Raw genomic sequence first — 25,759 nt, 5'->3', positions numbered from 1 at the left:
AAATCTCTGTTGTGAAATATCATTTTACTATTTCATATGATTATGAGAATTATTGTATCTGTTTTTAAAAGATTTTATTGATCCTGGCTAGAATTTATAGGAATCCAAAGTGAGGTCTTAGACATGAGATGGGAGGGAAAGGGAGAGAAAAGGGAAATTGCATGGAAATGAAGGGAGACCCTCATTGCTATACAAAAGTACATATAAGAGGTTGTGAGGGGAATGGGAAAATAAACAAGGAGAGGAATGAATTACAGTAGATGGGGTAGAGAAAGAAGATGGGAGGGGAGGGGAGGGGGGATAGTAGGGGATAGGAAAGGTAGCAGAATACAACAATTACTAATAGGGCATTATGTAAAATTGTGGATGTGTAACCGACGTGATTCTGCAATCTGCATTTGGGGTAAAATTGGGGGTTCATAACCCACTTCAATCTAATGTATGAAATATGATATGTCAAGAGCTTTGTAATGTTGTGAACAACCAATAAAAAAAATAAATAAAAAAAAAATAAAAACAAAGTGAGGTCTTAGAACAGAACCCCAATTATAACATTGTTTCTCAGGGAAAATGGGATCCACTTTATAGTGCTGCTTGGAGGACCACACTGTGGCAAAGATCAGGGTTGCTAGTGCTATGCTTACTTCATAAAAACAGCAACCTTTGGTGTGTACTGGATACATGCTTTTAAAAAGTTCCCTCACTCTGTAAAATGGGGAAAAACAGCACCAGCTTCATTGAGTTGTTGAGGATAAGTAAGGTGTAATAGGTCAATACATAGAAAACATTACGAAAAGTGCCTGGCACAGAGTGCTCAGTAAGTGTTGGCTGAGATTGTGGCATTATTAACACCATTGCTACTGAGCTTCCCGATGATCCGTGAGGAGGCCATAGTGTCCTCTGCCTTCTGTATGTGAGCATTAAGCGTGGACATTCCACAACTAGAGCTGGAATGAGAGCCATGCATTTCCACCCTGAGTCATGAAACTTAAAATGACCTAAGTAGGGGAACCTTTTATAAAGCAGTAACTCCATTATTTTAGGACTAACTTTTATTTTTCTTGGCTCTAACTTGCCAAAAACAATTCTATATGCTGATATGGAAAATCTCAAATATGTCATTAAGTTTTCAAAAGTGCGAAATAGCATAACATGGGTATACTTTAATCCTGGGTATGTTATTTTAAAAAGGGTATTCACATATGCTTTATATGCATAAAAATGTCTGAACCAGACACAGAAGAAATCACTAACAGTGGGTTCCTCTGGAGAATGGGGACTGGTTGTTAGGGAAAATGGAGAGATTTTTACTTTTTATTTTATGCTCTTATATACTATTTGAATTTTTTATAAATAATTTTTATAAATTTAACTTTTTTAAAAAGGGGAAGAAAAATTTAATAACCCATCTCTATAATTCTATAATATACTATTTTCCCAACTCTTGAAAGATGCCTTCCTGTCAAGCAAAAAAAAAAAGAAGAAAGTAAACTTTGGAAAAAGATATATAGCATACTAAGTCCCCAAGATTGGAGGATCAAAATATATTTTAGTTCATTAAAGGTTATGAATGGCTACAGAAGAGAATCTAGGGTTTGTTTTTTTTTTTTCTTTTTAAACTTTTATTACACTTACTACTATCCCATGAAATTCTGTCATATGGCATTAACAGTTTTGGAAAAGCTATAGAAATTTCAGGAAAGGTGACCAGGCCTTAGGTCATCTGCAAGTGGAGGAAAGGTGTTGGTTTGTTTAGAAATGGTGGGAAATATTCCTGGTTCTTGAATTCAGGCAAACCTGGGTCCAAATCCCAGGTCTTCCATTCCCTGGGTCTCATAAGCCCAGTTGCCCGACTTCTGGGTGTCAGTGTGCTCACAGGTGAAGAATAATACCTCCCTCATAAAGGCATTTTAGGATTAAATGAGGTAAGTGTCTGGTCTGTACAGGGCACTAGTATTTGCTGCCTGCTCTTCATCCTCAGCTTCATCTACCTCATGTTACTGCTGCTGCCTGTGTTCATGAATACACATGCTTACCCAAGCAGGAAAATTACTAAAGCACCCCTCATTTATGGAAGCCTTCATTTCAGGTTTTATCTATGGCCAGGCTGTCAGGTAGCAAGTTCTAGCTTTTCCCATGTCCATTTCTGACATCTCCATTTACAAATTCCTTCTTCAAGAATGTGTCTTTGGTCCAAGGCAAAGTTCACAGACTCTGGGAGATTGTTGAGAATCCTGTCTCTCTATAAAGTTGAGTCTAAAAAAGTTAGACTCTAGAAATGCTTTCTGAAATGTCATCCAGGTTTGCTCCCTCCAGGCTTTTCCAGGCCTCCACCCCAGGGTAACCAATCACTCTCCTGTGAATGTCAGTGTTAATTCTCTAACACAGCAAAAACAGTGTTCAGGTTTAAATTTAAAGATGTGTGTGATAAAACATTACCTTTTCAAAGTAACTTTTGCATTATACAGTTGAAAATAATCACCCAAGTGTTACCTGCTTCCCTTCAGTGCCCCGGCAGAGAGAGCTTAAAGTTCAGGAAGTAATAACAAAAGGAATCAGAAGCAGATCTCAGGAACAGCCTCTGAAGACTCTCCCTGTCTGCGCCTGGCCTCTCCCTCCTCCTGGGTGTGTCTGCCCGGGAAGGCCAGTGAGTAACCTGCACTTTTCTTTTTTCAACTTGGCCCTTCCCACCCAGACAAGAACACTGAGTGGCAGCCTGGCAGGCAGACAGCAGGGAGCCCTGTTCAAGCATGCAAGGAGCATACCTCCACCAGTACCCACGTCTTGGACCCCTGGCCAACACCCTACGCCAGAAGGAGCCCCGGAGAGGAATCTCCAGGGTCCTCTGCTCCCAATGGTAAGGGCTTCCAGCTGCAGGACTGCTTCATTCACTTTATTTGCTTTATTGTTGGCTTTTCTTTTTTTATCGTGTTTGGACAGGAGAGTTTGCAAGGATTGAAGGTGTTTGATTTGGTTGGTTAGTTCTTGGTGGTCCCAAAACAAAGAAATGTCTTTTTCCAGTGAGGTTATTAGAACTTGTAACCTGATAGCCTGCCTTGGAACAAAACTTAACAGATAATTACCTTTGATTGGTATAACTTATCGTTTTGGTCCTACAGGGGAAAAAAGCTACTTTGCTTACCAATTAGGTTTTGAGGAAGAAAAAGTGCTAAGGATTGTGGGCATTTTAATACATGGGCAACTCTAATTGAAATGTAGCTTAATTCTTACCAGAGCTTTAAAATAAACCAACATGACATTTTGTTCAAAACAAAACAAGCTAACAAAACCTGTTCAAAGATTTCAATGTAGAATAAGAGATGTCAGAGCTGGAGTTTGAAAAGTATTAAAAGATTAGTTGTTCTAATGAAATGCAAGTGAACTTGGAAGTATTGACTAAGATACCAAGATACCTCTGGTGCTCAGGGGAGAGAAATGTCTGATGTTCAATGTGGGATCATATGGTATTTGAGAGAGAAAACAGAGATCTTTGTGTAGTGTGTTGAGAATTCCTTGAAGGGAAGGCAAATGGAGGAGGTTTTCTGTGCAGGGCTGATGCCAAGGTCTTCTACCCGATTGCTGTGGATGAGAGGGTAACTCAGAGTAATCAAGTGTCGCATTGTTAACAGACCCCTGTGTTTTTTTAGTGTTTATTCTAAAGACAAGCCACAGATTGCAACTGGCATGTGAAGGAATAAACTGCTGCCTCTGGTTCCTGACCTAGTCAAAAAATTAATACCTGGGAAGAACTCAAGAAAAATGTTGTAGGCAAGATAAGGCTATGTGTAAAATTAATTTCATTCAAATATTGTAGATATTTGAGACAGCCCTCTTAACAGCCATGAAGAATTACCTCCCAATTATGAATGTAAAGATACGGCGTTAAGAGGGTTTATAGTTTATAAGAGAGTGAAATAGGAAACTACAGTAGGAATTTCCCAAACCAGAGGCACTGCTGTGACACATGTGGATGTTTGGCTTGTGCCCAGGTGTCTCTGCAAATGCAGTGCACGTTCATTCTTGGCACCTCCAGGCAAGCAACTTAGGTATTCTCTTTAAGGAGTAACCTGTACCTAACATATCTAGGTTTTTGGAGCAGCAGTGAACAACAGCTAAAAAATAATGTTCTAAGAAGGCATACCTAAACTTTATGGCATGTAAGAAGAGCACAAAGTTATCTAAGTGTGAATGTTGGAGGGCATAGAGGCCCAGACAGGGTGAAAAATCTCTCTTCTAAGTTTATGAAGACCACAGTATGTGTTTTGCTGTGAGAATCACTGTGATTATCACTGCTCCTGTGGTACTAACATCAAGTTTGCTTCCTTATTGCTTTCGATTCCCCTTGCCTAATTAAAAGCAGAGATTTATTAGCAACCAGTTGGCTAGTGTGTTAGAAGATGATCCAAGTATGCCACTCATTTTGAGACCAAGTAAGCAAGAAGTGAAGGTAGGAACCATTATGATGATTTTTCTGTAGAGTCATGTTTTAAAGTTGTGACTTTCCAGTTATAATTGAAAAGCAAATGTACACACTACTAAGCCTCCCATAGAGTTAACAGCACTGATAGCTATTCTGGTTCTCAGGTATTGCATATTGCATACAACATACTATAGTATAAAAATGTCACCATTACTACCAAACCTGCTTCTCTCCCATATCCAATGTTCAGGAACACAATAGAGTTTAGAAGAGTGTGGGCAATGAATCTTCCCACTGAGGCCTATTCCACATGTTTTCAGAATTTTTTGGCTTTCTTCATAAACCAAATTGATATTGCAATGTCTGCTTGAATCTGGCTTTTCTGAGGCATCTTTACGATTAATTTAGCATCTTTATGATGAATTTTTAGGCATTTTTATGATGAATTTTTTTTACTTCATTGTGTTTTGTATCTACTCTGATTGCTTAGTCTACCAACCAGACTGTAAACTGGACATACAGGAACCAGAGTATGCACTCAGGACAGCTTTGTCTTTGAGCAGGGTATACTTTCTCCTTCCCTCTTGAGAAATTTCCTTCAAAGAGCCTCAGGCACTACCTAGCCTTTGGCCAACTCTACCATCCTGTGTCTCTGGTTTCTGGAGCTATTTTCTCTTCTACCCCCTGCTGTTCCATGCCTCATAAGTAGGTGTTTGAAGACTTTGGCTCTAACCAAAGGGTCAAGGTTTATTCTAAAATAAAGCAACACTTTGTTATAGAGATGCTGTAAACTACTGCTACATCTCAGTCAGGCTATATATACCTTGGGGCCTAGATGAGGAAAAATAGTTGTGGATTCTGGTTGTTTCCTAAGTGGTAATGGTCAGGGAAATGGAGAGAAGAGAAAGGAGAAAAAAAGAAGAGTGCTTAGTCAGCAGCCCGAGGCGGGGGGGGGGGGGGGGGGGGGGGGATGGAAATTATAATTAGCATCAAACTGTAGTCTCCATTAAGCTCTGGTTTCCTGCTTCTCTGTTTTCTGGTCTTATGTGTTATCTTCTCCCTGTAATATTTCTTCTTGTGTTTTGGTGTTCCTCATGTTAATGCCATGCACTTCTTCGGAGGATGTAGCCCTGATGATCATTCTCACAGTCACTTAGGATGTGACTACAGGCACATCCTAAGTCACAGAAATTTGTCCTGAACAGATCCTCAAAAGATTAGCATGTGATCTACATCTTCAAGTACCCCAAAGATGATGCTGAGAATATATAGGTTGCTTTTGCTTTAGTTTGAGAAAGAGATCTTGAGGATTTGGTAAAATGAAATCAAAGAGCTAGAATGAAGAATGTCAGATGAAGTTTTAATATGAGGACTTTATGTCTTTTTGAGATGAAAGTGAAAACTTTGGCCCTCACTTAGAAATCTCATTTGGCTAGAGGTTATATTTTTCTCTTATTATACTGTATAATATAGATTGATTTGCAAAAATTATCCCAATTATTCTCTTCTTTTAATCTATTCCCTTGCAACATGACTTTCTGGCTCCTCTTATCAAGTGGTAAAGTCTGTTTCCCCAGCCACTGAATCTTGGCTTGGCTTTATTACTTGTTTTGACCAGGAGAATGTGCAGAAGTAATGTTAGTCCCCAGTCTCAGTTTTAAGGCAGCCTCTCATACTTCTGCTTGTTCTCCTGGAATCCAAGTCAGTCATCATGTAGAAACTCCTGGGCACTCTTGCTGTGACCCAGAGACCCTGTCACCCAATTGACAGTGATTCTATATTAGACATGGAAATGAGGAAATCCTAAACCAGCCAGCTGTCCTCAGACACTTGAATGGGTCCAGCAGAGATCAGAAAAACCTATACAGATCTAAAGACTCATGAGCAATAACACTTATTGTTTTAAGCTGCTGAGTTTGGAGTGGTTTGTTAAGCTAATCATGACGGATACATTTGGTGATCTGGATCCTGGTACCTTGTGTTCACTGTTGGGTCTATTAATGTCAAACACTTAGTTTAACACAGCAGAAAAGATTCAATCAGTGGATGAAGAGGTTCTATTAAATGAGGGGAAGTCCTCAATTCTTATGATTGTCAGCATTATTATGAGGTGTTTTTAATAACAGAGGCCTAGGCCTTGTGCTAGAATATTCTGTCAGATATCTGTAGATGGAGTCAAGGAATTTGTAATTTACAAAGGTCTGGTGATTGGCCAGAATTAAAAACTAATAATGCAGTGGTTTGTCTATTCTTTGGATTACTAAAAGATGCAATGATCCAGTTCACTCAGTATTTAAGCAAATAACAGTTGATTTAGGGGTTCTTACTGACCTATATACTTTCAGCCATAGAAATAAACTTTATTATTCCTCTGTATAAAAGCACATTAATCCTGATAATGGTTGGAAACATCATAGGTGAAGGAAGACCTATGGCTAGAATTATGTATCATTTTCCATTGTATCCCTTGGAGCTTAGAACATGGCATGGACTCATGAATAAATTTTGGATATTGGGAAGATAATGGAACTCTGTTTTGAGGACTTCACAGTCTAATAAGAAAACTATTAGAGATTTATTACTTATTATATATTAAGAAAACAAAGCAAATGATATTTTAACCCCAAAACTACATTTATTGCCTGTAGTTGTATCTGTGTGTGTATCTATTGTTGCTATGATAATACTGCATTACAAACAACTAGAAAATATCAGTGGCATCAACAATGTTTATTTCTTAACCCTTGTGTCTGCAGGTTGAAGGGGAAAATTGGTTTGTTCTTATCTGGCTCAGATGGGGGTGGCTTCTTCTGTTTCCCTTGTCCTAGCCCCAGTACCAGCTACTAGCTTGTCATGTTCTGGTGATGGAAGGGGTAAGAGCACAAGCCACCCATGCAAGCTCATTACAAGCTTTTGATTATGTCATAAATCCATTAACATCATATTGGTCAAAGCAAGTCACATAGCCAAGCCCAATGTCAAAGGGCAGGGAAACATTAATTTTTTTAGCAAGATAAATGACAAAATCTTCTTGTGTCAAAGGAAATGGATCCAGCAGGGGTGAATAAATAGGACTACTAAAGTATTCTCCCCTTTTCTGGGGGAGGGGTCTAGGAAGGAGTTGTACCTTTTCCTTCTTTGGAAGGATCATGGAGTCATAGTTGGATCCTAGAAGAACCAAGAGGCAGAAAAGAGTCCATCTTCTAAAGCCACCTGCTTCTTATGATGTGGAAGTAAACATTGGATTCATTGCTACTCTGATTGATCTGATGGAATTTCAAAGGGAAGGGAATGCCTGAAGGTAACTCAAGTTTGATGTTTTCAGATGCCATTGGAATTCCTGTAGAATGCCTCTTTTCCATTCCACCCCATCCTCCAAAATGTAAAGGTCATGGGTCCTTGGCTTTGGCTGTTCCCTATCCAGTTCCAGGAGGGCTATTACTTGGGTGGAGTTATTACTTCAGATCAAAGGACATCCCTTTGTTATGGTCTCCTCTTTTTCAAATGAAAGGTAATCAGTTTCCATCCTTTCTGAACCTTGGACCCTTTCGCAAACCCAAAATTGAAGCAGTTTGGGTGAACATCCTCTCCTAAAGGCCCATCTTGCCCTGTCTGCAGGTGGCCTGAGCTTTTTTCTCTTGTTGAGATGGGAAAACAGCAACCTAACATATGATTGATATTTTCAAAAATTCTCCAGTGTAGAAATAATGTTTTATGGTATCAAAGATTAAGAATAATAATGGAGCACTTTATTTCAGGCCACGGATTTATAGACTTTGCTATTGATCATTCTGTGCCTTTGGATCTCCATGGTGTTTTCTGAGGAAACTAAGGTATGAAGGATTATGTAATCTTTCTGAGAACACATCTGTGGCCAGCTGAGATTAGCAACCTATCTTCCTGCTTTTTCAGCTTTTGCTTGAAATTTGATTGATGCTGTCTTGTTTCACAGAAAGCTTAGGAGGATATCCTTACCTTCTGAGTTTATCCTCCTAGGAAACCCACCTTCCAGTATTTGTCTGTGGAAACAAGGAAGTTTAGCAAGGAGCTATTCCACAACAGAGATTTCTACACCATAGTTTTATGTAAGCAGGATTATAGGTCATTTCTAAATTGTATTTCCTGAAATTTCTTCATTACTGCCTTGACAACAGATCTGAATTAGGCAGGGGACTATTTAAAAAGTCCTCCCAAGTCCTTGTGACTGTGTTGCTTTTGTGTATTATCTGAGCCATTACCTGCATTTCTGTTGCCTGGTGACTATAAATGAGGGATGCAAGCTCACATTCAGCAATTTTTGCAATGGTTCTCTGACAGAATGTTATTTCTATTTTATGTAAAAAATACTAATTTAATTTAAACAACTCATTTAAACTAATGCCTTATGCTAGTCATGATAGGATCAAAGCAAGCATTTCTAGTAGTATTTTTTTTTTGTCAAATTAATACTTGCAAACAATCAAGTAATTGCAGTGGCTCAGAATATATAGGGTCTGCTACAATTAATGGATAAACTGGTTACCTTGAATGTTTCCTTGCTGGTGACTTCTTTGCTGGGTACCTCATATCTCCTATATACACTGATGCTGCATAATATATTGTTATTTAAGCAATAATTTAATATCCTACTCATCCTTGTTTACCAATGAAAATCTGGAAGCCAGCATAAATATATAGACACTGAATGAACCGAAGAATGAGTGAATGCTAAGAGGACTACATCCAACTTCTAAGAAAAATTTGTTCTTCCCAGGTATTTCTGCCAGAGAAAGGGCAGTGAAGGGTTAAAGTTCTTTACAGGAGCTGGAGGGATTTGGCAGAGCTGCTTGAATCACATTCTTTCTGCTACTATAGCAACAGGTTGAGAATTCTGCCAGCATTGTCGCCTGCCTACACAGAAATGCCCAAGTGCAGGCGACTTCATTGTCTGGGGGACAACTGTTTTTTCTATGATGTTTCAATGAAGCAGTTTCTTTGTGGAAACAAAGAGGTTAATACAAAGCTGGGGCTAAGAATCATGGAAAGGCAGAGAGGGATCTTGTTTTGATTAGAGTGACATTTGCAATCTTTTGTCCTTGGAGAGGTGTGAGGTGGGGGAAGGAATTGAGGTTTAATCTGTAGTCAACAGAATGTTCTCCCCTTTTAAGGAGGCATCTCTTCTGAGAGATGGCCCCTGGCCACATTTGGAAAACTTTCTCTTCCTATTATTGCTAACAAATACAGTGTTTTAGTCAAAGTTCTTGCATTATTGTTCTTGTGCTCTTCTAAGTTTGGAGATGCAAGATTGGACCAGAATGTAGTCTTTTCCTCAGCATTTATCGGACTTTCTAACCAGTGTTATGCCTGGGTTATTTACTGAGAAGAAAAGCTAACCAAGGATGAGAAATGTTTTGTTTGTTTGTTTGTTTTCCTTTTTTTTTTTTTTTCCTCTTTTACTTCGTGAAACAGTATAGTAAAATGAAGAAAGGAAATGGGAAATGGGAAAGTTACTTAAATAGCATTAAGTTTCCAGTAGGCTTCACAAAGCCCTGGAAAGCTGTGCTGCTTGCCTCTCCCTAACTTGTAGCCACACTTAAAAATGCTTAGACTATTATTCATTGTTGCTGTTGCTTAGCTCTGTGAGAGACAAGGAAGGTGTAGGTGTGGTCATAATTAGAGTTTAAGGCTAATTGTAGTTCTTGTGGGAACTAGTAGATGAAATCAATAGACTTTATTACTTTGGATTAGTTGATCATATTACCACTACCATTATCAATTCTACAACTCATTTTTATTTTGCATGCAGATGGAGAAATCTGTCTGGTTCATCTTTGTTCCTGGTTTACAAATACATTCTGGACCAAAAAAGAAAAAGAAAAAAAATTGAACATATTAAATCTTTCTTCAGAAGCTGCCCTGGGTTTTATTATTAAAAGTTTAAGTCTAAAAATCTTTTATTCTCAGCCCACTGCATACCATTTATAGATATGGGATAAGCCCTTCATGAGAGTCTGATCATTAAAACTTGTAGTCTCAGGTATCTACTGAAGCTGCCATTCTTGTGCCTTGTAGTCAAAAGGGTGTTGGACTAAGAGCCGGAAGCCTGGGAGTCTAGTCTAGCCAGGAGTGGGCTTGGGCTGCTCATCTGGGGATTTTAACTCTATTATATATAAAATGAAAGACTCAAAGGAGATTTCCAGGATTTTCCCCAGATCTCTCCCCACATAAAAAAGGGCACTCCTGTTTGTTGGTTTGTTTTTACTTTACTGAAATCTTATAAGTTGCAAAGCCCTGGAAAGCTGTGCTGCTTGCCTCTCCCTAACTTGTAGCCACACTTAGGTCTCTGCTTCAACATTGCTTAGGGCAGCCTCCCCTGACTCCCAGGCTATTTCAGGACTCCAGGTCTCTGTTCCTTATATGCTTGTTCTTTCTTTCACCACATATACTACAGTTTGAAATAATCTATTTCATGTTTTTAATTCCATTTTCTGTCTCACCATGAGACTGAGAACTCAGTCAAGCATCCATCTGTTTTGTTCTCCCTTGTGTCTGTAGGCAGTGTTGGTTGGATAACTGAAGGTGCAGTGAAAGGCTTTATGGGGGTCCAGTGATTGAATCACAACCTCTGCCCACAGTATCTTTTTTTCTTTTTTCCTTTTCTGTTTCTTTTTGGTATTGGGGATTGAACCCAGGGGCACTTTACAATGTTAGGGAACAAACACGAATGGTGGAAACACAAGGTTAAAGAGAACGATTCCATAAAATGGGTCTACTGTACTGACCCCAACATGCTTTCTTTGCTAAAGGGCAACTTACCTGCAGCTCTGCCTGGTGGAAGTGGACAGGATATGTCACATTCCTCAGCAAACAGCCTGTCATTTGCAAGGAAATGCAGGCAGGAAATACCTGTGATAAGAGGAACCCAAGTTACTTTGAAGGGAGAGACATTTGTGATATTTTTCACAGACCAGATTCTGGAAGATAAGGAAAATACCCCCCAACCATAAAACCTGTAAAAATGATTAAGAATACAATTAGAACCAGTCAGCATGGACCAAGGTGACCTAGAGTTGTCATGGCAATGGGGACTCAAAAGTCTGATGTCACCCTGCCATCAATCAAAAGTCAAGAAGTGAATGTGGGCAGGACTCTCTGGAAACTTCTCTGGGACCTCCCAAACTAGAGTGCAGGAGAGGCATATTGTCTCTGAGAGGACCCACTCTCTCCCCCAAGAGTGTCCCCTTTCCCTTTTTCTATCCTGTCTATAAACTCATTCCTATTACTTTGAGTGACATGTCTAAAACTTTCTGACTTGGTCACAAGAATCAGGGTTTAAAGGACAAATCTTTGCATTGCCTATTTCTCGAAAGGCCCCAGCTCTGTAACACCTAGTCCCTTTTTAAAATTTTTGAGATAGAGTCTCACTGAGTTGCAGAGGCTTGCCTCAAACTTTCTATCCTTCTGCCTCAGCCTCCTTAGTTGCTGGGATTGCAGTCATGTGCCACCATGCCCAGCCCACAAGGATCTTAAGATTTTGTCTGCTTTTCTTCCTTTAATTCCACGCTTCAGACCTAAAATATTGTATAGTATAGAGAATTCAAAGAAAAAACTCTGGGTTCTTACCTATTGATCTAATCATTAGATAAAGTTTCATTTTCCTTGATTGGACTTATAAGTCTATTAAGACAGAATCTGTGAAAGGAGGACAGGCCTTGAGATTATATAGAACGTACAGAATGTAGGTTTTATAGAATAGAAGTGGCAGAAACAAAAGAAAGAGGAAGAAAAGGCTGAAAACCAAGGGGCTCTGCCTTTTTAATTAATTTGCCTGGAAGGTCTTTATCGTTTTGCTAGGTTTTACAAGCAAGGACAGAATTCTTAGCATCAATGTTGAGTAATGGTGTAAAGCATTTGCTACGAAAAGATGATTACATAAACAAGAAAATCTAACTGAACTGAACTTCAGAAATCATTTTGCTTTGGATAAAAAGGTTATTTTTTATTTTGAAAAGAATTGTCAGGTTTGTATAAACCAGTATAGTGTCATCAATATAGGAAAATGCACCCTGAAACTGGAGCTAGCCATTACATCCATACACTTATACAGTGAGTAGCAATTTTTACTCTAAGCAGCAAGCCTAAGTCTAGATCCCAGGAGGGAAGAGTGAGAATTCCTTAGGTTGGAGGTGTAATGGATATTCATCAGCCAGGAACAGGAGGTTTTAGGGGAAGTTGATTGAATTAAAAGATCGAACTTCTTTTGGCCTCACTTAGTTTGCAATTTGTAGAGGAAATGGCTTAGGGGAGTTTTACTAAGTGAATTAAGTTTCCCATACAAAGCATAAAATATGTAGCTTCAGGAAACCAAAGCAGCTTCCATTTATCTTGAGAGTCTGATGTCAGGTGAGATATCTAAGTTCAACTTTAATGGCAAAGGACAATTTTCTCTACACAATTGTTTCTGGTTCCTTTTCTTATTAACACCCACAGACACAGAGGGTGATTATAGCTGCCTTTAGGCTTCATAAACTGGGACTAAGCTCATTAAACCCAGCCAGATTCTTTCCTTCCCAGAGCCATTTCAGCAAGGAGAGAACGAATAACACAATCACATAATCTCTTTTCTTTCTGGAGAGGGAGTAATTTTAGCCAAGAATGCAAGGTGTACCTTGTGAAGTTTATACCTACACAGCACAAATGCCACACATACATATGCATGCATGTCTGTCCTGCTTGTTCACTTACTTAGGCAGAGATGGTATAGGTTGCCATATTGGCCCAAGACCAGGAAAGAATTGTGTTGGGTTGACCAGTAGCCAAACCATAAGACAAATATGTCTCCCTGAGCAATGTGGCTGTTCTTTCATTTACAGAAACACAAAACAAAAGTAACATGGGATGTTAACCTGATGTCCCCTGGCTAGTTCAAGGGGTCTGCTCTATATAAAGCACTCCCTGGATTTTCTGGGAATCTGCTTCCTTCTGGACCTGTTGGAAAAATAAACAAACAAACAAATATATAGTTTTAATGAAATTCTTTGCAAAGCAAATCCCATTTTTTTTCAGTGGCAAACCCTCTTTTAAATCTCAGCTCTGCCACTTCCTAACTGTACAACTAAACGGGTATGTTATTTAACCTCTCTGTGCCTCATGGTCTTCATCTCTATATGGAGTTCATATTAGTATTTCCACCAGAGGATTTTTTTTTTTGAAGCAAATAAGGTCATCTAAGAGTTTTTTGTTTTTCCACAATGCCTGGCACATACTATGAATTTTAAAATTGGTTTTGTTTTTAATAGATACCCATTGGAGATAGTACACCTTTTCTGTTTCACCCTTTTCAAATTAGAAACACCCCCTTCCACTTGATACTGTTGTGGAAGTGGGTTCCATTGGGGCATGGAGATGAGGAAAAGGGGCAAGCACAGCAGAGGTGGTTGGGCAGGAACAAGGGTGATGGATACCTGTGCCCCACATTCTTCTCCTCCTTCCTTCTGTAGCTCTTTCCAATATGTCACTCTGTTATTAGGTGGTACTGTTATGGTTCTGGGAAGAGTCTAAGCCCTATAGCTCAGTGTTGCACACATATTTGGAGTCAAATTGGTAAGAAAATTATTTTTATTCAAAGCCAGCTTTGAAGGAAGATTTCTTTCAAAAATTCCATCTTCAGAAAACTCTAGGGCAAAGAAAGCTTTTAAAAGAGAAGAAGAGTCAAAAGTCAGGAATGTACCTATGCAGATTTAATTTTTTTTTGCTAGGCAGGCTGGGGCCTGGGTAGTCTCCATTCTCAGCTTCCTTAGCATCCATCAGACTGGTAAGGTGAGGGGCAGCCCTTTACTCTAAGCTTGAGGAAGCTGTCCTCAATGTCAGGGGGCCTCATATTCACTCTGTTCAATACTGCTTCTTTACCTGTTGATGCTAGATACAATTATAGGTGCCATACAAAAAGAAATATAAATTCAGTTCCACCTTCTAGGAGTGAATCTAAGTTCCAGGCTTACTTTCACTTGCTCTTCAAGCCCTTTATGTATATTGGCTGTTCAGCTAAAATCCCAAACCAAAGCTATCATTGACACACACTGAGCACTCAGGAGAGATCAGTGGTAACCACTGTCTTCAGTATGAAAGACAAAGAGGTAGTCATAGAAACATTTGGCACATTGAAAAAAATACATTTAAAAAAGTCAGGAGTTTGAGCATCAAAAATTAGCAGATCAAGTGTCAAATTTCCTGAGCCTTCCATCCTGTAAAGATGCAAGCTTGCAAGGAAGGGATGTGAATCATTGGACCTGGAAAGAGGGTACAAGGGAGAAGAAACAAGAGCTTTCTTGTCCATCTCTGCTGAGAAAGAACCATCTCTACAGTACAGCTAAGTAGATGGCCAGGGCCCTGAGCTTCTGTAGTCTTAGTTTCCTGACTCATAAAGTAAGGACAATGTTGAAGTAGTAAATGAGATAATGTATATAAAGCACATGGCATTAGGGTCTGGCATTTAGTAGGTGCCCATAAATGTTAGTCACAATTAGATCATGAATAATTCCTGGATATGCAGCTATTGGGAAGCCAATAAGAGTTCTCAGTTCTTTGTAGCTTAACCCTTACTTCTGCCCATCGCCCACATGTTGACTGCAGCAAATGGGGAGGAGCTGCCACTTATGTAGCCCATGTGTCTGCTAGTTACAGTTAGTCTTGACTGTTTATAGGTGGAAATTAAATGACCATCATGAGGGTTCACAGGTACTTTCTTGCCATAGATGGGGCAAGAGAAAAGTAGGCCTCAGAAGGTACATGTGAGATGGTGATAACTGCAGAATGGTGGGGTGTGTGTATGTGTGTGTTTATGTTTATGTTTAACATGAATTCATACTTTATTTTTTCATTCATTTGCATCTTATCAAAAGTGGTATAATATTCTTAATTCTTTCTGGCCAAACTAGAGTGGCATACATGGTTGTCTTTCACAATAAAGAGGAGAAGAATGGATATGAATTTTAGAAATATGGATATGAATTTGTCCTATCTTTAAAATAGGACAAATTCTAACCCAGCCCTCTCACTTTAAAATGTAGAAACTGAGACCTGTAGGTATTAAATGAATTCTTTAGGTAGCAGAGTAACAGGTCTTCCAGCCCTCATACAGGTTCCTGCATACATGGTCTCTTGGCCTGTTGTTCTTTCAAAGTCACCAGGACATAAAACAATTTTAGAGCCATTGTTTTGAAATGTAATGGTAGACATCTATGTGGAGAATTCTCAAATAAGATACACCACCTTTGGCCCAGTCGCTTCCTGTCTTTATCCCATTATCCCTGACTCTCCATGGTAAATGCATGCCTTTAATTAAGTAAAATTTCAAAGAATATATAAATAAACAAGAAGGTATAGAAAAAATATTTGGAGAAAATGTGCACTCAAAATATAATAGCTGGGCTTGGGTTGTGGCTCAGTGGCAGAGCGCTTGCTTAGCACATATGAGGCATTGTGTTCGATCCTCAGCACTACATAAAAATAAATAAATAAAACAAAGGTATTGTGTCCATCTACAACTACAAGTATTTTTAAAAATATATAATAGCCAATGATCAAATCAAGAGTTAGCAAATTATAGAATTATCCAGAGAAGTCTAAATTTTTCTCTAAATTATAGATTATCTTTTTAATAGCTTAGATTCAATATTTCACATCTTCTTTGTTTAAAATTACTAATAATGATGATTATAGCTGTTTTCTTTTAAGCAACTATTATAAGCCAGTATAATAAATGCTTTTCGTGAGATCTTATTTAATTTGCATGGTAAGGTGAGGTACAGATATGATTTCCCTCATTCTATTGATAAAGGCATCTGTTATGAAGAAGACCCACCAGTGTAGAGGATTCTAGACAAGACAATACTTAGTAAAAAAAAAAAAAAAATAGAGTTTATTTAAAAGGGATCAAAGGGAAAGGGGATACTTTTGAGAGAGAATGGGTCCTCTCAGAAGGAGAAGGATGATGTGCCCTTCCTGCCCTCCAGTTTTTTTTTTTTTTTAACCTTTATTTTGTTTGTTTATTTTTATGTGGTGCTGAGGATCTAACCCAGTGTCAAACATGTGAGGTAAGCACTCTACCGCTGAGCCACAACCCCAGCCTGCCCTCCAATTTTATTGGGGGTCCCGGGCAAGTTTCCAGGGAGTCTTGCCCAAGGATAATTGATTTTTGACTGACAACAGGATGACTTCAGAAGTTATATATCTACTGTACATGGTAAAGATCCAAGGCAACTCTGCGTCACTTTGGTCCGTGCTGACCAGTTCTAATTGGCTAGTGGGAATTATCTTTATCTTACTGAATTTTAGAATCTGGTTTGTGTATGAATCACAGAACCCTTCCCCTTGCCCCCTCCCCTAGGATAATTTGTGTTTTTATCTCAACATTTTGGGCCTGCATTTCCCTGTGGATAATAGATTCTTTGCTGAGGAATGCAACATATCCTATTGACTTAACCTAGGCAGGGTTGCAGGTAAATTCCTTTTAAAAGAAAAAGTGGGGGACAGAACTATGGGCTCAGCTTATAGAATTATCCCCTTAATCTTATGTTCCTACTGCTCACATCCACATATTCCCTGTCAAACTGAGGCTCAGGGTCAAAATACCTGATCTGGGGTGGAGGGGAATTTGAAAATCTATTTCTGTCCCTACAGAAGTAAGACAGAGCAAGTTTTAGGGGAAGATTGTTAATCTAGTCGCTAAACTATAGGAGGGGCTCCTGTCAGAAACCCATCGTGTTCAACCTGGCTAGCATTACCCAGCAGCAAGCACTTCTGAATGTGGAAGACACAGCCTGTTAAAGCCCACTAGGACAGAAAGGCATCTGTCCCCAATCCTTCCAACAACCCCTCAGAGTATATGTCTATGGATAAAACCACATCCTTTGGGTGAATCTGGTTGTCCATTGAGAATTTGTTTCCTCCATCAGTTCTCTCATATTTTCTTGCACAAAAAGTCATACTCTCTTTACTACCCTCCCAAACCCACCTGTGAGTGGCCAGGGACAGGTACAAGAGTTGCCACATAAGTGGCTAGGCCTTGTCAGACACGGAGAGGTACACCTGTGAGTAAATGCCCCACCATAGCACAGGGCTCACAGTCCTTTTAAAAATTATTTCTAGGACTGGGCTCAATTGCATAAATCCAGAGAGTGTTAAGACTTAACAATGACTAATGACAGTACTTAAAATTTGTAAATTTCTGCTTGGGAAGTCCTTTCAGAAGCAATTTATATTCAAAGACAAAAGTAATTCTTTCTTATCTTTGTATCATAATACTAGAAGCTAAAGATATAATAGCTTTAAATTCATTATCCCATTTATCAACCATACTCATTAGGAAATTAAATGTCAGCCAGACTGTTTCGTTCAAAGATTACATACCATCAGGAGTCAGTAGGACCCAGATTTCTCTATCTCTGAAGCCCATGCTCTTACATGCTACATTATACAGTAACCCCCCCACACACACTTTTTTTTTTTTTTTTGGTTCCAGAACCGTTGAATCCAGAGGTACTGTACCACTCAGTCACAGCCCCAGCCCCAGCCCCAGTCCTTTTTATTTTTTATTTTGAGACAGGATCTCACTAAGTTGTGGAGACTAAACTTGAACTTGAGCTCCTCCTGCCTTAGCCTCCTGGGTCACTAGGATTGTGTGCACCAGCTTGTACTGTCCCTTTTTAGAAAAAAAAAAAGAAAGTAAATTTATACTCTGAGTTTTGATTGTTTTGAAAAGTTTCACCAGTCAACTTCAAAGAGTGAAGATTTGCCACCAGTTAGGTTATGTTGAAGGTTAACATTGCCCCTTCTGAAAGCACTTCCAAAAGATGCAGTACAGAAATACCTAATGTGATAATTGCATCAGTATGCATAGCTCACTAGCTTAGCCTCATTTGGAAGTATATCTGCTTATTGTTTTTCACTCTCTCTTGTTTCCCTATGTTCCTATTTTGAAACATGGAAGGTCTAAGAGAGTGATCACCAAGATGACACCCCCAACACCCAGTTACAGCAGTCAGGGTTTCTGTATGTGCCTCCTTTATCCTTGCCAGGATAAATTTGACATTTAGAATGTGCATTCTTTGTTATTCCACCCAAATTATTGTTTCTCTTTCATTGAAATAATCGGTGATTTTTATTAGAGCAACAAGCTAAAATTTAGCTAGTAATTATCATGTTTAGGCATAACTGCAGCGCTCCCTTTGGTGCTAATTGGTTAAAGGATTAATGTTCTATTGTACTTTTTTATGTCTGCTATATTGGAAGATGCCTAGTTTTATGCCGCAGTCTAGCTGGGCACAGAATCACGAGCCACTCAAGCAGGAACAAAACTTTATTTTTGAAATTGCCGCCAATACTCCGTATGCGCCCAGCAAGCAAGCCGGTCCACCCACGCGGAACGCCTCTACCGGAACCGGGGGCCCAGGACCTCCCCCGGAATTCCCTCCTACTATCCTTCCCCAACCAATGGGAACTCTCCAGGAGTCCCTAGCAGGCCAAGGTGAACAGCAGGAGTCCAATTTCCATATGAATGTAAATCTTAACATAATCATATCATCTCAATGGCTAGCTGGCTTCACCTTACAACCAAAAAGTGCCATGCATCATATTATTTGGTTGTGGCTCCTAGCATCTGCCCCCTTCTGTTTAATTAAGCAACAGGCAATGTGGCTAGGGACCGTGCCAGTTAGGTATGTCCAATTCAACATATGGTTCTTACCCGTCATCGGAAAACTGACCTCTAGGCGTCAGCCTCCTGTCTTAGGTTGATACCACTGCAACTGAATCATACCCGTCACTGACTACCGGTCCAGTATATAGCCATACCTGTGGATAGGCCTATGCACCAGTGGGGGGGTGAGGTTCTTTGCCTCACCTCAGTTGGCCCCCAAAATTAGACCATCACTAGTAGAAGGGAGGAGGATACTGAAATGCCACGACATCAAGTCAATAGATGGCTCTTAGGAAAAATTGCATCACTGGTGACACATCAGCAAAGATACTCCAGCACTGCCATAGTTCGCTGTATCAACAAATAGAGCACAATGCATACAAGTGATACATAGTCCAGGCAAGTTTTGTAAGCAGTTCAAAGTGGAGGAATCTATCAATATGTCCATTTCCTCCCAAAATAAATCGACTCAGTGATTGAGCATTACTTGTTGAGTTATTATTCACTGATGCATCAGTTTATACAGTTTGTTGTGATAATTATTGAAGAAGTTGTAGTTTGGTTTCATCTTTGTCTTCACCGGCATTGGGATGAAAATAGGGATTGACAATGATGTTAAGAAAAGAAAAAAATGTAACATTTCAACAGGTATTAAGAAAACAATTTTTAGAACAATTTACATTATCCTGAACAGAATTATTAAATATAATGAAAAGGAAAGGTGAAAGTAAACAAACAGATCTGTTAACCTGCTTATTTGTACACAAATTAAAACAGTCTTCAACAGCTGTTTACCCAAATTAAATTAAACCATTAAAATCACGTGAATAATAAAAAAAAATTTGGGATCCATATTTTTATGAGTGCTCCTCATATATGATATATGGACATACGCACATACAGACATACAACATAAAAAAGAAATGTGCACACGTACAATAGTAAAGGCCTTGTAGATTTACCTAGGTGAAATCTCCATTGCAATGTTTAAAAACTCCATGGTCAAAAAATAAAACTGATCAGAAAAACATTAATTTATGTCTGTATGAGCTCAAAAATAAAATGGAACTTTATGATGTGGGAAAAAGCAATAATAAAATAGATATTGAAAAAGAGCATCCTGGTTGATCACTGTCGCAGATGTAAGAATAGCCAAGCTGGAGTTCTGGATATCAGCTGTTATGGATTTGAGTCAAATCATCTTGTTTTTCTGTAGAAATTGTTTTGGTTAATCTCTCTGGAATCCAAATCGGCTGCTGTTCCTCCTGTGGAAAAACACAGACAGAGCCCCGACTCCAGACTATCACTGGATCCGGACCTTTCCATTGTCCTGTTAGAATATCTTTCCAAAGTACCTTAGGCTTATGTACATTTTTTGGATACAAATGTCTTTCCATAGCACTAAGTCCTGATGAATCCAAATTTAAAAAGTTTAGAGTAAAAAGGGTTATTTTAAGTTTATCTTTGGGGGATATATACCCCTTTCCAATTCCCTCCTTTTGTTTTAATAAGTACATTTTAATAGTTTGATGAGCTCTTTCAACTATGCCTTGTCCTTGTGGATTGTATGGAATTCCTGTTATGTGAGTAATGCCAAATGATGAGCAAAATTGTTTAAAAGAGGTAGAAGTATAACCAGGACTATTGTCCGTTTTTAACTGTTTTGGAACGCCCACAGTGGCAAAATTTTGTAAGCAATGAGCTATAACATCTTTAGTTTTTTCTCCGGCATGAAGGGAGCCCATCAAAAATCCAGAAGAAGTATCAACTGTAACATGTAAATATTTTAATTTTCCAAATTCTGGCAAGTGTGTGACATCCATCTGCCAAATATGGTTAGGTATCAGTCCTCTAGGATTGACTCCAAGATTAACTTGTGGTAAAAATGTCACACAATTTTGACATTGTTTTATTATATGTCTGGCTTGTTCTTTAGTTATTTTAAAACGCCTTTGTAAAGTATTAACATTGACATGGAACCTTTTATGAAAATTTATAGCTTCTTCTATTGTGGAGAAAATATGTATGTCATGTGTAGATTTATCTGCTAGTTCATTGCCCATACTAAGGGCTCCAGGCAATCCTGTATGTGCCCTGATATGTCCTATAATGAATGGATCTTTTCTGTCCCAGATTAGACTTTGTTAGCGGAAAACAAAGAGAAAACAGTAGAAGAAGGTGAAATCCTACCAGCATCTTCAAGGGATACTATAGCATTAACTACATACTGACTATCAGAAAATAAATTAAATACAGAATCTTTAAACATCATAAAAGCTTGTAATACTGCATTAAGCTCTACCTTTTGAGCTGATTGTTTGGGTACTAAAAATGTAAAAGTTTGAATCGGAGTAACTACTGCTGCTGTACCATTGTTTGACCCATCAGTGAATATATTTGGAATATTTATGATAGGGGTTTTTCTTGTCATTTTTGGAAAAACTACAGGATGCTTAGACCAAAAAGACAACAAAGGATTAGATGGTAAGTGATTATCAAATGAAACACTAGTTTTACACATGATTATTGCCCAAGTATTTAACTCATTAGCTAACTCATCAATTTGATCCATAGTATATGGAGTAATAATTTTATTGGGAGAAATCCCAAACACTCCCTTTGCTGCTTTTATTCCTTTGAGTATTAATTGTCCTATAGCCTCAGGATATCTAGTAAGAATAGTGTTAGGAGAATAAGATAAATGTATCCACAATAATGGACCTTCTTGCCAAAATACTCCTGTAGGAATATTTTTTGTTGGTAGTACAATAAATAATAAAGGCAAACTTATATCAATTCTATCCAAATGCATATTTTCCATATATGTCTCAATGATTTTTAATGCTTTTCTTGCTTCAGGCGTTAACATGCGGGGTGAATTTGGATCTGATGGACCTTTTAAGATATCAAATAAAGGTCCTAATTCTCCTGTTGGAATACCTAGATAAGGCCTTATCCAATTTATGTCTCCTAATAACTTTTGAAAGTCATTAAGTGATTTGAGTTGATCTACTCGTATTTGAATTTTTGGTGGACGGACCATGGTTGAGGATAATAGAACTCCTAAATAATTAATTGGAAGATTTAATTGTACTTTATCTATTGCTATCTCTAGATTATAATTTTTTAATAAGTTTGTAAGTGTGGCATAACATTCTAGCAATGTGTTTTTATCTTTATGTGCCAATAACACATCATCCATATAGTGAAATATTTGTAGTTCAGGATTTTGATTTCTAAGTGGCTGGATTGCTTTATTAACATAAATTTGACACATAGTTGGGCTGTTAGCCATCCCTTGAGGGAGTACTTTCCATTCATATCTCTGATCAGGACCTTCATGATTCAGTGCAGGGATAGTAAATGCAAAATGTGGACTATCCTCGGGATGAATTGGAATTAAAAAGAAACAATCTTTAATATCTATAGCTAAAACATGCCAGGTTTTTGGTAAAGCAGACAATTGGGGAATCCCTGATTGAGCAGGTCCCATAATAACCATCTCATTATTAATAGCTCTTAAATCTTGTAATAATCTCCATTTACCAGATTTCTTTTTAATGACAAAAATGGGAGTATTATGGGGGGATATGGAAGGTTGTATATGTCCTTCCGCTAATTGTTGTCTGACCAAGTCATGGGCTACTTGTATCTTTTCTTTAGTCAGGGGCCACTGAGGAACCCACACTGGTCTTTCTGATTTCCAAGTAATTTTGATTGTCTCAGTGGCCCTTTCTGAAAACCCAATCCATGTCTATTTATTTCTTGATCTATTTGAATTGGTGCTGTCATACCTTGTTCTTGTTCTCTTAATCTTTTTTCTTTCCTAAAGCCTTGTCTAGCCCTAGTAGTGGGCGCGTTAGGATTGATGTTATCTGTTAATGTCAATCCTAATTGATCTAGGACATCTCATCCCCATAAATTTATGGGAAGATGATCCAATACATAGGGCTGTATAGTTCCTTCACATCCTTCAGGATCCCTCCAATCTAATACCATAGCACTTCTATGGGGATTTGTTGCCACTCTTAGGCCTCGAAGCGTTTGAGTGGCTTGTTGTAATGGCCAATGTTTTGGCCATTCTTGACGAGATATGATGCTGAGGTCAGCACCTGTGTCCAGCAGCCCATTAAAGTCATGACCTTGAATATTTAATTTTAGCATTGGGCGAGAATCTAAATTTAAAGACAGCATAGCCCAATCTACACCTGTGGAGCCTAATCCCTTGGAACCTCTTTCTACATTACAACTGGAAAATTTATCATGCAGGCTGGGTATTATTAATAACTGTGCTATTCTATCTCCTGGTGAAATTACTGATATACCTCTTGGAGAACTAGCTATAATTTTTATTTCACCCTCATAATCGGGATCAATTACCCCAGGACTTACCATAAGTCCTTTTAGTGTAGAAGAACTGAGTCCCAATAATAAGCCTACTGTTCCCTGGGGAAGAGGTCCTTTTACTCCTGTGGGAATGATTTGAACTCCCATCTCTGGAGTTAGTACTGCTCTGGCAGAGGCGCAGATGTCCAACCCTGCGCTCCCTCTAGTTTGTCTGATGAGGGATTTAATGGATAATGCGTCCTGGGCACTACCTTGATGGTGCTGCTGGGTTCCTCCATTGCCCCGTATATTTGTGGTGTTGGGCCCCGGGCCATTGGGCCCTCTAGTCCGTTTTTTGGCAATGGAGCCTGATACCTTTCTCCACGATATCGTGGGTAAACACTTGGTCCTTGTCCGTTTTTTGATAACAGAATACCCTCTATGGTGGTTTGAGAACAGCATTCATTAGCCCAATGTTTCCCTCAATGGCATCGTGGGCAAATACCCGGTATTCTATTCCTTTGATACCTAGTTTTGTTAAACCCTCCTCCTATGGGGCAACTCCTTTTAAAATGTCCTGTTTGATTACAATTATAGCATGTTTTTGGCCTGGCATCTAAAGCCTGTTGTACTGCTGCTAAGACTTGCCCTTGTTCATTAATGTCTCTACATAATTTAATATATGTGTTTAAATCTTCATGTCTCCATGGTCTAATGACCTCTCTGCAGCAACGATTTGCTTGGTCATAAGCCAGTTGTTTTATAAATGGCATTGCCTGTTCTGTATTTCCAAATATTCTAGAGGCTGTCTGAATAAGCCTATCTACAAATTCAGCGTAAGGTTCATTAGTTCCTTGAATTACCTTAGATAATTGACCTTGTAAGTCTCCATGCCCCTGTAAAGTTTTCCATGCCCTATCTACAGCAATTTGTGCGTATACGCCAGGATCATATTCAGTTTGTTGTCTTTGACCCTCATAAGGTCCCTTTCCTAATAACATATCTAGATTTCTTTGAGGGTAACCGGCTTCTGCATTTCGCCTAGCTGTCTCCATGCAAAATTCCTCATTGGCAACCTTCCATAACAAATATTGTCCTCCATTTAGCGCAGTTCGATACATGTTAGCCCAATCTGCTGGTGTCATGTCCAAGTTGGTAACAGATTCGACCATACTTATGGTAAAGGGAGCTTGAGGGCCATAGGTTGTTACAGCCTCCTTTAATTGCTTTACTGTTTTGAAATCTAAAGCACGGTGAATTCGTTGCCCTCCTGCCTGCTCAAGTACAGGGCATGCTAATCTTTGGGGTCCTGCCTCAGAATTCCGTCCATCAACTACGGGAGTTGAGGGCCGCTCAGCTGTAGATGGAGCTATTGGTTGAATTACGCCCTCTGGTGATAGAACAGAGTTAGTAGCAACCTCCTGTTGTAATTCTCCACCTGATGGCTGTTTTTCCTCTAAGCTTTCTTTCTTTAAATTTTCCTCTGTCTGACTAGCTTGAGAGACCTTCTCTTTTGCGACCTAACGTTTTTTCTACCATAGTCTGGACCTCTAACAATTTACTTAACAGTCTTTCGGTTTGTTTTTTACTATTCTAATCTACTATAAAGGTAACGTAACCCAATAAGATAGGATAAAACAAAGCCGAAACAGAATGAAACAAAAACGGAGCAGAGAATGGTTGTATCAATTTTCTCTTTCTCAGGGCCGAATAACTTCAAACCTTGAGCCAACCATTTTTCCCAGTTCGCCTGAGAAAATTCTAGGGCTAGGGAGCTTGAAATAAAAACAAAATAAATCAAAACAAGAACACATTGTTTTTTGAGATGGTCACCCATTCTGTCGCCTTCCCTCAGGGGCGAGCAATTTTAGTCACCTCTAAGCTTCAGGCGTTCCCCGTCTGGGCCACCAACTGCCGCAGTCTAGCTGGACACAGAATCACGAGCCACTCAAGCAGGAACAAAACTTCATTTTTGAAAATGCCGCCAATACTCCGTATGCACCCGGCAAGCAAGCCGGTCCACCCACGCGGATCACCTCTACCAGAACCGGGGGCCCAGGACCTCCCCTGGAATTCCCTTCTACTATCCTTCCCCAACCAATGGGAACTCTCCAGGAGTCCCTAGCAGGCCAAGGTGAACAGCAGGAGTCCAATTTCCATATGAATGTAAATCTTAACATAATCATATCATCTCAATGGCTAGCTGGCTTCACCTTACAACCAAAAAGTGCCATGCATAATATTATTTGGTTGTGGCTCCTAGCAGTTTTAGTTAGATTTCCCCTTCATTCCCTAAGAGTCAAGGTAGAGCCATCTTTGGAGATGACTTGTTTAAA

At 39.1% G+C, this 25,759-nt stretch overlaps 1 protein-coding gene and 1 pseudogene across 15 annotated transcripts in view; both read left to right on the top strand.

The window, feature by feature from the left end:
- The window catches only part of LOC308648301 (high mobility group protein B1-like), a 311,195-nt pseudogene that overhangs the window by 236,788 nt on the left and 48,648 nt on the right, over positions 1-25,759 (top strand). The window lies entirely within an intron of this gene.
- STON2 (stonin 2) overlaps positions 1-25,759 on the top strand; it is a 1,178,066-nt gene that overhangs the window by 1,115,988 nt on the left and 36,319 nt on the right. For 10 of the 14 annotated variants that reach the window (XM_081291512.1, XM_081291506.1, XM_081291515.1 and 7 more), the window contains one exon: positions 2,696-2,857. The exons of the other annotated variants lie outside the window; for them this stretch is intronic. In XM_081291512.1, coding sequence (XP_081147638.1) covers positions 2,696-2,857 — 162 coding nt within the window. The remainder of the gene's footprint in view (positions 1-2,695; positions 2,858-25,759) is intronic. 14 annotated transcript variants of the gene reach the window in all.

The sequence above is a fragment of the Spermophilus citellus genome (assembly GCF_964194105.1).
Source record: "Spermophilus citellus genome assembly, chromosome: 4".
Lineage (NCBI taxonomy): Eukaryota > Metazoa > Chordata > Mammalia > Rodentia > Sciuridae > Spermophilus > Spermophilus citellus.
This window is presented reverse-complemented; position numbering and strand designations above follow the sequence as displayed.